This window comes from Rhipicephalus microplus, chromosome 7 (assembly GCF_043290135.1).
Source record: "Rhipicephalus microplus isolate Deutch F79 chromosome 7, USDA_Rmic, whole genome shotgun sequence".
Taxonomy (NCBI): domain Eukaryota; kingdom Metazoa; phylum Arthropoda; class Arachnida; order Ixodida; family Ixodidae; genus Rhipicephalus; species Rhipicephalus microplus.
The window spans coordinates 86,299,404-86,312,290 of NC_134706.1; the positions used below are offsets into that span (position 1 = coordinate 86,299,404).

At 46.1% G+C, this 12,887-nt stretch overlaps 1 protein-coding gene across 1 annotated transcript in view; it reads right to left on the bottom strand.

The window, feature by feature from the left end:
* Positions 1-12,887, bottom strand: part of LOC119179006 (cytochrome P450 3A56) — a 54,399-nt gene that overhangs the window by 1,486 nt on the left and 40,026 nt on the right. The window contains exons 10-13 of the mRNA XM_037430089.2: positions 11,693-11,801; positions 9,367-9,455; positions 5,327-5,467; positions 3,468-3,633 (exon numbers count right to left, since the gene is read on the bottom strand). Of these exons, the coding sequence (XP_037285986.2) occupies positions 3,468-3,633; positions 5,327-5,467; positions 9,367-9,455; positions 11,693-11,801 (505 nt within the window). The remainder of the gene's footprint in view (positions 1-3,467; positions 3,634-5,326; positions 5,468-9,366; positions 9,456-11,692; positions 11,802-12,887) is intronic.

Here is a 12,887-nt window from a genome sequence, read left to right on the forward strand (position 1 = left end):
CTCTCTTCTCGACGCCTTTTTGAATTCGTCCCACTGTACACTGAGAAGGTTAGTGAAAACCCCGCAACACAAACCCTGGTGGCAAAAGCGGCGGCCCGGCGCGTCTATGTGGCCACTGCACAAGAGGCTAGCAGCGTTTGAGCCTTGATACGTGGACGACGTCACGAGGGAATAGAGGTGACGAGGTTGTGGGATTACCCGAGACAAATTCGTACGTAACGTCTGTTACTTGTCAAAGAACGCGGTATGGGCCCGTGAAACGTCAAAGTAGCTTTCTAGAGCGGCCGGCACGTCAAATTGGGGACCAAAGAAGAACAAGGAAACCGACTGAAAATCGTTCTTCGCGATGCCGCTCGTCGTAACGGTGCCTCTGCGTTTATTGAGAAGCAGTCAATCTGTTGCGGCACGCTGACAGGCATGGTCAGCGCGAGCATTATATCATCGCGAGAGCGTTTGGTGATGGACTCTGCAGACTCCAAAATATACGTATCCAGTGGCAACGTTGGTTCACCCCCAAACAAAAGGTAAAAAGGTGAATAGCCAGCAGTGTCATGGCGAGAGGAGTTGTACGTGATTGTCAGGTATGGCAGTGCAAGGCTCCTGTCACGGTGGGCGATCGTCACGTATTTGGACAGCATGTCTGTCAGTGTCCAAATTAAACGCTCTGTAAGCACATTAGTCTAGGAGTGGTATGAGGTCGTGCGCTTAGGCGCTGGGAAGAGCAGGAACGCAGGCTATTGTCAATCACTTGAGCAAGGAAGGTACGCCCTCGGTCTGTCAGCAGTTGGCGTGGGGAACCGTGCACTAAAATAAGGTCTCGAAGCAAAAACTTGGTGACGTCTATGGCGCAACTGCTTGGCAGGGCTTGGGTGCTTGCGTAGCGGGTCATGTAATCGGTAGCAACGGCGACCCTCTTGTTGCCCGAAGTGGATGATGGAAATGGACCGAGTAGATCCAAACCGACTCAAAAGAAACGCTCCGGTGAAGTGTAGATAAGTTGAAGATAAATGGCAGGACGTTTTGACGGCTTCTTGTGGCGCTGACAGATTTCACAGGCGTTGACATTATGTCGCACGAGCGTGCAGAGCCAAGCTAGTAGAAGCGGTGGCGTGCATGGTCGTACGTGTGAGCAGCGACAAGGTGACCAGCAGCTGGTGCGTCATGAAGCTCGCGGAGGACAGTAGAACGCAGGTGCCTACGCACGACGAGCAGCAGATCCGGATTGGTGGATGAGAAGTTGTGCCGATGTAAGGTGTTATCGTTTAAGACAAACAAGCGTACAGAGATGTCATGCGGGGAGGATTGTATTCAGTTGCGTTATTTGGCTTAGGTGCAAATCTCGACGCCGCTAGTCGCCGAGTCGAAGTAGGTGAGAAGAAAAAAAGATGCAGTCGATAGAGTCAGCGTTCGTAGAGTCGACGTCAACCACAGAGTAGCGTGATAAGCAACCCACATCTTGGTGCAGGCTTCCACTCTTGTAGACTACCGTGTAGAGTACTCTTGCAGGTGGTGTGCGCAGCGAGCGAGACTACCTGTAGAATCTTTTAAGGAGGTGAGCCAAAAAAAAGATGGTGGTAGGTGAGCACTGTTAAAGGTTGGCTATAAGTAAGGGAGAATTTCACAACTGCCCATACCGAAGCGAGGCATTCGCGCTCCGTGATTGAATAACTGCGCTTCGAGGAGGACCTACTGGCATAAGCGATCACGTGATTCTGCCCCCATTGTCGCTGTGACAGCACAGCACCGATTCCTTGACCAATGGAGTCAGTGCGGACTACTACTGGTCATGATTGGTCGAAATGGGCTACGACAAGGGAAAACATAAGAAGAGTGACGAGCTTGGAGAATGCTGTTTCTTGGGAAGGACCCCAGTTAAAGGGGTTGTCTTGTTTGAGCAGGTCCGTGAGAGGTCAAAAAATTTCGGCGAAGTCTTTGAAAATCCACAGAAATTAGGAGCATAGCCCCAAAAAGCTACAAACGTCCTTGGTGGTTGTCGGTGCAGGGCAGTCCTTCATGGCTAGATTATTTTCTGTATCCGGTAGTATGCCGGAACCACGCCCAAGCATCGTATTGTGGTGGCACCAGAACTGGCATTTGGACGAATTCAGCTGAAGTACATCTTGAGCTGAATTCTCACGGTGAGTTTCGAAGGTGGGCAAAAATACAATGACGTTGCATAATTAACGTAGACACGTCGCCGACTTGAATTCGTGAAGCATCTTCGTTCAAAAGTGGCTACAGCATCACAGAGGCCGAAAGGCATGACCTTAAAGTGGTGGAGGACATGAGCTGTTACATAGGCCGTCTTCTCTGGGTCCAAGGGATCCTCAGTAATCTGATAATCTGCGACGAAGGTCCATGAGAGAGAAGTACGTGGAACCATGCAGATACTAAAGGGCGTTCTCAATTCACGGTTGAAGGTAGGCGTATTTCCTTGTGATGTTATTGAGGTGGCAATAGTCCAAGAAAAGCGCCACAGTCCTTCTTTTTAACTAAAACTACCAGAGAGGCCCAAGAATTTGTGGATGGCCCTGCAATGTCCTTCCCGTGCATCTTGTTTACTTCCTGTTGAATGACGCCCCGTGCTGATGCAGACACCCTGTAGGGGCGGCGGTGAACAGGACTGGCATCACCAGTGTGTATGCGATGCTGGACGATGGACGTCTGACCTAAAGGTCGATCACCGACATCGAAAATGTCCTTCTTTGTCCCGAAGACATTCTGGGGGGCGTCAACATGTTCAAATGGAAGGTCAGCCGCGGTCATGTTTGACATTTGACGGCTGCCACAATTTGTTTTTGGTGTTGCATGCTGCATAGAAACAACGACATCCAGAGCGAAAGCTCCGACTTGTGAATCCAGCAGCGACCAAAGATGAGCTACAGATATGCCTAGTTGGAGCACGTAAGCAAGCAATATGGCTGGGACCTAAGTGTAATGCGGGCAAATGGGTTTCTCTACCTCGACAAACCTCCTCGTGCCTGGTTTAAGGCGCACGAACACGAAGTAGTGAGCTGGGACATGTTCTACAATATCACTGCACTAACCGAGTGAGTCCGCCATGCCCCACGGGTATAAACAATACTGCTATATACGGTCATAATATAGAAAGGCTGAAGACTATGTTGAGATTGGAAGAGCTATGCCTCACTTTGGAAACACTGTCAGAAGCATCTCCGCAATGTAAAGTAGAGGCTCCCTTGTACATGTAGATCTAAAGTTTTATGAACGCATGCAAGAGAGTGACAGTTAGCCGCAGAAGGGTGTAGACTTTTTACAGACGGCTCTCTAGGTGCCTCCTTAATCCTCGCTGGGCTGCACTTAACAAGCCTTATCCCCCACCCTCCACCCCAAAAAAAGCTCTATCGAGGCTGTGATTTCAGCCTTCATTCTGCCACGCCGAGCCCAGCATGACGGTGTTTTTCCTGTCCCGTGAAAAAGTTTGTAACTTCACGATTGGTACTCACGTCTTTGTACTTGCCGCTTGGCAGTAACCTGTACTTCGTGACGAGAAGGGCCACTGTGAGAGCGATCACCACTTGCGAGAGTGCAGACGCTATGCACTTCCGCGGTCCGAATCCGTAAGGGAGGTACGACATGGGATGTATGTTAGCCTTGTTGGCCCTGCTGAATCTGCACCACGGAACAAAGCCGAGGGTAAAAATATTAGCATAGCATAGCTAATTGACATATAAAATTCGACTCTACGAGACCAGAAATACAATCTACAATTCAAGAGATTGTCAATACGTGTGAGCCTTTTCTTTGTTTACTACTATTTGCCACCCAAAAGTTTGTTCAAAGATCTCCTAGGACAGTGCCCAACGAACTTTGCGCTTTTGGATACTTCTGCCAAAGCATGTCGATTCTGGCATTGTGGCAAAGGCAAAGCTGCTGCTGTCGTTATGGATTGATTATCTCACAGCACGTTCAGAAGAATAAGCGGCTTGGTGAGAACAGGAAATACGTCAACCGCGGTGGAGCAGTGGTTATGGTGCTCAGTCACGGACCCTGAAGGTCGCGTGTTTAATCCTTACTGCAGAGGTCACATTCCGGTGGAGGTGTGTAATGCCAGAGGCTTGCGTACTGTGCAATGTCAGCGCACGTTAAAAAAATGCGGGATGATCGAAACTTCGGGAGTCCTCCTTCACGGCTCCGGAACACAGTCGAGACTCGATAACACTAACTTGCGATAATATTAACTGGTCTCGTATGATGACATTGTAGATTTGGCTCGTAAAACACCAGATGAAACGCATATTGCCAGCATTTAATTTGCGAGGTATGAACGCACGATGGAGTCCACCAAAATTTTCTCGATAGTCTCAGTTGTGACGTTTGTCTCCCAGTTTCATACTGTTTTGGGGGGAATTGTCAGTAATAAGCACCGACTCGACATCCCTGCCGAAGCCAACCCCGTAACGGCTTTATATTTGTTTGCGATGAACACGTATTTAATTACCTTGCGAAAATGGCGGTATATATAAGCCCGGCTGCTTTCATGCTAACTATTGAAGAGTATCAATACTGGGGCCCATGTTTGACGAAATGATGTAACACAGAAGAGAGATGTTCATGAGGCACTAGTATCTATGCTCGCATTGATAATAAAACGAAAACGTCCATTTGACCCAGAGAATGTCGATTACATTCAATCAACAAATACAGGAGGTCCTTAAAGATAGTGCATGACGCTACAAATATACGTATGCACAATATTGCAACTTCAATACCAATATTACTAATTGCCAAGAAAAGTTCGCGATTTTGCATACGGGAGGGTGATACAGAAGTCGGGTTGCATTGGAAATTATGCCAACATTTTCAACACAAGATCGGACTTTAGTACGGCAATCATCTATTGCATCATTGACGTCATCTAGTGATTCACGGTAAAGATATTTGAAGTTTTATTTCAAAAAGCTTGCATTAGAGGGGGGAAAGAAAGTGCGGCTGTGTTTTGAGCCTACACCAAGAAAATTGTCGACGATCAGATTGTGGGCGCGTGAAACGACAATTTTTATGCATTCTATGTCTCCTGTGATGACCTAATGGGCTTCGCAGAAAAATAGTCATTTTCTTTCAGTATTTTGTTTTCGTTCTTTCAAGCGTTCTGTTCTCACATCTAGTCCACGCATGTAGCACACGAATTTCAATAAAATCTAGGTGACAGAGCCAGCCTTCTTGATGCATACATTCCCATATCATCGGTATTGTTCATAGCGCTTAGAGAGGCAAAGATATTATTTCTCGGCAGTGGCCTTTTATTTAGGCCTTATACGAGCTCACTCTAATCTTGAAGTTGAAAAAAGTTTTGCTTCGTTACCGTTCAGGGTCAAACTTTTCGGGTTCTGGCCACAGTGTGGGGTCGTAGTGTAGGTCGAGTGTGGGAACAGAGACGTTCATGCCTTTGAGGATACGAATGCCATTGTACTCGTAGTCCTGGTCACATATCCTGCGCACTGAGCTGCAAGGGCACAATCATTGTCACGGATATACATGACAGGTGGAATAGCCAAAAAAAAAAAGAAATCACTGGCTACAAAGGCGGTTATGACCACTAAACGTAATAAGACACATGCTCATTTCTGCGTTTCATGCTGCTGGTCTAGCGCACGTGCAGGTGGTGTGATGCGTAGTCCATGCGAGATTATCTGGGAGCACTCAAGAAGGTTTCAGCACCTGCTGTTGGGCTTAAGCGCGCAAACGTGAACGGCTGAGTTTGTACTGGAGTCCTCGACTATGAACCTACTGTTGCCGTTCCCTTGACTTTCATATTTTCCCTGAATAAAATATTGAAATCAATCAATCAATCAGTCAATCAATCTTGAACTAACGTAGTCACCCCAGATAAACCGCATGTGTGATGCTGCATTTTTAAACGCCTACGCTGCTTCCTGCGAATCAGATTGTCGACGGTGGCCGACGCTCTGTTAGCCGATATCGATATACGGCGTGTATTGCTTCAGTAGTGACGATTCTTTTCGTGGGCACAGTTTCACCCAAAAAGTGCCGTCTAAGAAAAACAGACTGCTGCCTTCGACAATATCGAAAACCCGTGACATACGGTGGAGGTGCTCGGTAACGACACGAAGAATGCACTTTATCGGTTATATTTATTGCTTATTGTACTTTCTTGCTTTACTATTGCGCTTCCATATGTTTCTGTGTCTAATATTACTTGTGGACGGCAACTTTCAGTCTTCGAAACACTGACTGTTGCCTTCATCAACGTCCCGATTCCGTGACAACAAGCTCAACTAAGGAAACGAACAGACAATGAGGCCGGGGAAAGCACAGGGGATTTTTTTATTGTTTTTAATCATAGGGTGACGATTTTCACCTACGTGGAAAGGAAATAAAAGGCCCGGCATTTATCTGGTTTTTGCGCTTTCTATGACTGTAAGCTCAATGCCCTTTAGCTACAGAAAAAGAATACCATGTTACGTTTGAACCGTGTGTTTAGTGGGAAGAGCAACATCAATACTAAAAACTCCCCGGGCTGGAACTTGAAGTACTGAAGTCTGAGCCAGTAAGCAGATTAAATTAGACAAAAAATACGAAATTCACAGGAAGCAATGTTGTATTCACAAATATTGACAACTTAGCGAGATAGAACATAAAATAAAGGCTGCTTGTTGCTCGGTGCATGATCGGTTGACTGAGCCACATTTCCTAAAAAAATCGTTATTGGCTCACCTGCTGCGCAACAAATACCACATATCCGACGTTTACCTTCACCTTCGCATTTACTTGAGCGTCCATCTGATATTCTAAGTTATGTTTTTTTTTCAGGAATATTCTCTTCTTGCTATATGTGTATGATGCTGCGAGCAAAGTCCATTCCGTTTGTTGAAGATGATGCCTTGCGGGGTGAAAACTTGTCTCAGGGAGGTGACCATACCTGGGAACATAGCTTTTGATTAATGAACTGATCTGGATACGATACTGGGTCAAATAATCTCAGAGAAGTTACATATGGCAAAGCGAGGGGGCATTAGGGAAGAAGTTAGATGTCTGGAAAGTTTAATCACCCCGTGGCTACTGCACAGATTTGCTTGTTCACGAAGGCTCCACAAGAAACTGTGACTTTCATATATGTGGCCATTGTTGATTTGACCTTTTTGTGACGACTATCGGGAACCCTACAAAGGAACCTAGGTAACCTAAATATGCTGGCCAAATGGTGGGTGCGGCGAAAAAGTTATAAAGAAACCCCGTACGGATTTTCAGGTAGAACGCATGCTGTTATCGTCGTCGTGTTTTTCAAGGCCGTTTATTACTTGCTTGCATGACGTTCTGGTGACTCCAAGCACACACACAAAAAGAAATTGATATGCAAGATTATGTGACTGCGCTGGACAGGCAAGGACAGGTGGGCGTGTGCGCGCTGTCTTCGCAATATCTAAAAAAATGACACACGACTAGGCTGAAGCGCGTATCAGGAAGGCGGGCCTAGATGTTGGGAAACTGCGTGTGTGTAGTGGTTTGTGACATATAACGCAACTCTCTATCATGTTTAGTGATAACAGGAATGCGTCATATTGCCGAGTAGCCTGTACGAAATTCTGCTTAGTCCTTTCATTGATCGGATTCTAAGCCGGTTCAAATTGCATTAGTTCTTTGTGAATAACAACAGACACAAGTTTAACCACAAACACTAAGCTGATAAGCATGTGATGTTTTAACAACTTGACGTCCCCTCTTTACCAGAATGAGATCGTGTAAAAATTCTTACGAGATTCAACAAACACTCGTATATGCTACCTAAAGCGCTCAGCTATGCCAAGACGAGATCCTTCATTTTGAACAACTTCAGAAGAGCTGATCAAGAGTGCATAAAAAGCTCATTTTGTTGCTTCGCACAGACTAATGAAGCCATGAAGGGCCCGGGGTGCAATATTTTTCACGTTTTTTAAAAAATACATTGTAGCAATCACAAGAGTGCAAATCAAATAAAATGGACGAAAAACAATATGTCTTCGGTGGGGTCGAACGTACAGCATTAGGGTTACGCGCTATACGCTCTAACGCTCGTCGTGTTCAATTTTTTGAACTCATTATACAATAAGAACAATACCGTTCCTGGCCAACAAGCTTCTGCCAAACAGCGACTACCATGGTGCTCCCGTGCCGCGAACGATGCTATGGGCTCCGGCTGACATGAGCCTTGGTAGTTATCAGGCGGCCAATTCCGCAGCCCGCGCGCTCAATCTCCGGGAACCATCCTCATCCGGCAGCAACCCGGACTCCTAAACTAGTCTCGCTTACACCCTTAACAAGACCGCAAAATCTTACCGATCCAATGATCATATCTATTCGAAACCCTGTTATGGCCTCATAAGGGCGTACGTGCTTTTACGCCTAACCTCTCAAACCCGCTTGCATGGGGAAATGCTCACACTGCGAGGGAAATTCCCATGACATTTTCCACATAGTGTTGGTGAGCCAAAAATTGATTAGTATGAACAATAAAGTTGACCACATTCCGCTAAAGGGAACTATGTGTAGATGCGAAGCCGCGGGTGCTTACGCTTACACTGGCGGCGACGTTGACGCTGGCGCTCATCAAGCCAAAGCTAAGTGAAGACGCCCTTGACTGAATTCCGAACGCGCGGTCCAGTGCTTACATATGCGGGGTCATCAGTGAACGGTTGTGCAGAGCGAGCAGTAGGTTTTGGACTAGCAGACGGCCTTGCAAGGCGGGACAGTTTTGTGGGTGTTACACACGACGAGTGGTGACAGGCTAGGGAGAAAGTGACGGTAACGCGCGCGCACTGCGAGGGAAGGCGTGACCTACCTCGCACCGCCCCAACACCTGCGGCCAGGGGAGCGTGGTGCGGACAGAGTGACAGCGTTACACAGACTAGTCAAAGAGCTGCTTCTCATCTATACGATCCCCAAATCTCATCCCTCTACACCACCCTTCCTGGGAGGACTGGGAACCAGCCCCGCTCGGCCGCTCTCTCCTGTCAGCCCTACAGGCCCTAGTTGACAGTTACCGGGCAGCGGCAGACGCTAATGGGCACCCGTTAAGGAGAGTCTACCTAGTGTGGGGGGCGGCTATTGTGTGGGGAGTCTATCGTGTGGGGGGCGGCCCTTTAAGTAACATTCTCCACTCTCCCTGTAGACATTTCCAGAAAAATAGTTCTCATCATTATCATCATTATAAGAAAGAAAACTACGAAAAAATGACTGCTATACTACCCATGGCTTTATCATCTTTAGATTTCATTCGTTTGTCTCTAATCAAAAATGCCCTGATGCGCACCATTTTTATTTGCACTATTTCATGTTTATGCAGAGCATAGGACCATCTCGAAGGTCACGCAATGAAAGCAACAAAAATATAATATAGCACCTTACCCTGGAAGCGAAGGGTAGAGTCTCGATGATTCGAACAGTACTTGGTGCAAGTACGTCAGTTCACTGAGATTGTCGTACGTGAGCTTGCCCTGCACGGTGGATGGTAGCAAGTCACGAGTGCACTGTTAGGAAAGACTTAAGAGCAGGTGGACAACGAGGTGGCCTTACTGGTTACACCAGAAAAAGAGGTAACGAGAGGAGTGGAGAGACAAAAATTATTAGTTTCAATGACACCAGGAGAATCACGCAATCAGTATAAGCATTATACAGGGAAACGGTTACTAGTACAGCGATCATCTTATTCGCTCGTGTAGTTATACAATCGGCATGGCATGCAACTCCAGACAGTTATCTTAAGGAAGAAAATTACATAGTCGTACAGTGAAGAGATCATGAAAAATTCAAGCCAGTTCCGCACCTGTGCAAATTGAGTAAACAGCGGAGCCTGAGAGCAAGCTACGGCAACTCGCGAAGGCAGATTGAGTTATTTCTTCTTTCCTACTTCATTCCTTATCTGTTTTCATATTTTCCTCTCTCTCACTTACTGTCCTCCGAACCTTTATATCAGTCCCCTTTATCGTCAATTCTCTTTTTCACCCCTTTCTATACTATGATTATGTTATAAGCTGCCATCCTATGTCCTTGTTTTTCTTTTCTCATACCCTCCTCACACCTTAACATGAATCCTACCCATCTTCCCTTCCCTCCCCAACGTCCTTACTAAGCTGAACAATAAAGGTCTATGCTGTGCTTTACTCTCTCTCTTTCTCGCCTCTTTCCCACCTCCTCAATATCATCCACTTTTCTTACTTCTAGCTATACCTTACTATATGCAAGGCTATGCTATACTAAGGAGCTGCTTGGAACATACTGTTTGTGGCGTGGCAAGTATACTATGCAATGCTATGCTATAATTTGTTCTCTCCCCTCCTACTTTTATTCTTTTTCATCTTCAGATTACTGCTGCTCACTGTCACTTCTATTTACCATCACCTAGTTATGCTGTACCATTTGAATGATTATGCTACACGAGGTGCTGCTTGGCACACAACTCCTCCCTGCAGCGCAGACTTACCAAGTTTTGATGGTCGCGCATGGAATTACTGCAAGCTTAAACACCTTCACTGTTAGTTAAAGTTATTGAGAAACACCCCCACTACCACAACCAATACTGCCGCCTCCACCACTGCACCGCCATAGTCTCAGCTCGAGCCTCCTTTAATACAAAATGAAGTTCTCACTCTCTCAACATGGGTATGAGGGTTGTCTAGGCGTTCTCGTGGGTGGACTGGACCGAATCATCAGCAAGGTCTACCAGTGCTACAATGTCTCGGTAACCACTGGAACACAACCTAATGTCCCCTCGATAAAACTTCAAAGACTTATTTTATATACTAGCTGTGCATACACCCTTCGTCGTGACGCTGATTACAACCTCTGATTGACAGAGTCTTAGAGAACGGCCAATTATTGAGGAGGCATTTTCTGACAGTGTTCGAAACTTGGCCGAGTGTCCTCCGTGTCAGGAACCCCACCTTACTTTACTGTGCCACCTGTGTTCAGAAATAGCTTTCACGAAGGTGTAGTCTTTTCGCATGGAAATGGCAGAGACCTCCAGCTGTGACTTATGCAAGAGTTACAAAACAATAGAACATCTTCTGTGTTCCCGTGATAATCTTTTGTGCGAACGCAACGTGCTACGCAAAACGCTGAACAAACTAGATGACTTTTTTTCAGAAGAGATCCTCGGATCATAGCTCTACGCGCCGCAGGCCAAGAAAGCGACGTGGGCATTGTTAGGTTTTTTTTCTCTTTTAAATCGGCCGGATTAAGTGACCGCTTCTAAACGTGCAATGTACAGGCGCAAGTGTACCCTCATGGTGCTCTCTTACCTGTCCTTTGTTTTGTTCTTTAATATCCCTCCTTTACCCTGGTGTAGGCTAGCAAACCACACCCGCGCGTTGTTGATCTCCCTGCCTTTCATTTCTTGCCTTACTCCTCCACCACCATATCTCTGTTTTCTAACGCCCCCCCCTCCCCCACACACACCAGGAACAACAACGATGACGGCGCCTACAGTAACAACATGTAGTGTGTTGTTATTATAAGGTTTGGGCTGGTTTGTAGCTGCTTACTAAGTTGTAGTAAGTGTAGTAATAAGGAAAGAGCGCGATTTTTCAGAAGGCGACAAGGCCGAAGGGATCAATAAGGCCAAGCGCTAGTTCTTGTCGCCGACTCTGGTTTTGTACCCGTATGACAAAGGCGCACTGTTTTTTATTACTGTCGCTTTATTATTAGTCTATCATGACTGGTGGAACGCACTTGCCTCTTTTTCAAGTTGGGCTTTGACTTCGGCTCGAACCTTGTCTTGTACTTCCTGGTGCTCCGACAGAAGGTACGTTGCAAAGGCGAGCGATGAAGCTATGGTGTCAATTCTGCAAGCCACGGTGGGCGCATGCGAAAAGTGTGCTAAATGAATTTATGAATATCACACTTGAAGTGTGGCATCAGAACTAACTTCGTGATCAGTGGGCATTACTTCTTGGAATAAAAATTGGCCGAGTGTGAAGCAGTCGAACGTCTCCACAACTAAACAACGCAAAAAGGTATATCTAAAAAATACTGCACGAAAAATTTTTTGAACTACGCGCTCCTCACCGCGGCACTACGCAATGTGGAGATAATGACTCATGAATTGGTTCAAACAAATATGAAGCGATGAAATATTACTGCAAAAAAAAGCACAAAATGAAAACAAGAAGAAGGGCGGATTTGGCTTTCTCTTGCGAACGTAGCACTCTATTTATCGTAGATTGCACTACCTTATCTCATCTCGTTAAACTAAACACCAGTTCTCCAAAACAAGACATTCAGTTCAAGAATGGGAATCATCAAAACAGCGTAATGAAGATAAATACTTCAACCAAGTGGTCCGATTTACTCACGCCATTTCTCAGAGAGAATATTTTTCACCTATTCATTTGTTAGCAGTAGTGTACAAGCCGTTCTGGTTGAGGAGCGCTACCATAGCGAAGAACGTCGCGTACTGTCGTGCGAATGCGAATGGGTTACAAATCCATACAGCTACTGTATATCAAACAGAATCGAAAGTTGGACTAGTTTTTGATTGCCTGCTTCCATATTCTTTTCTTTCCAATAAATCGTTTTGTTCCTAGAAAGCGCTTGTCCTCTCTTGCTTTGTGTTTATTCGTGTGTTTGAACCGTATCATGTATACCATACTTTTAAGTCGCGGAGTTGCGCGTCTATTTACAAAACGCCGTTTGCCAGCATGCGTTGAGTAGACGTTCAAACTTGGGTCCTACTTTGTGTTTTATGATGCCGCCAGTGCAGTGAACTGGACAAGTTATAGTTATTGTCAATAAAATTCACTGCCGGTCGGCAAAACGTGAGGCATGTCACCTGCAAAAGCAGAGTGAGGCCATCGCCGCCTAGCCGTGGTTGCTCGATGTGCCTACTCGCTACTGTATTATACTTAAAGGTAGCACATGCAGTAATTCTG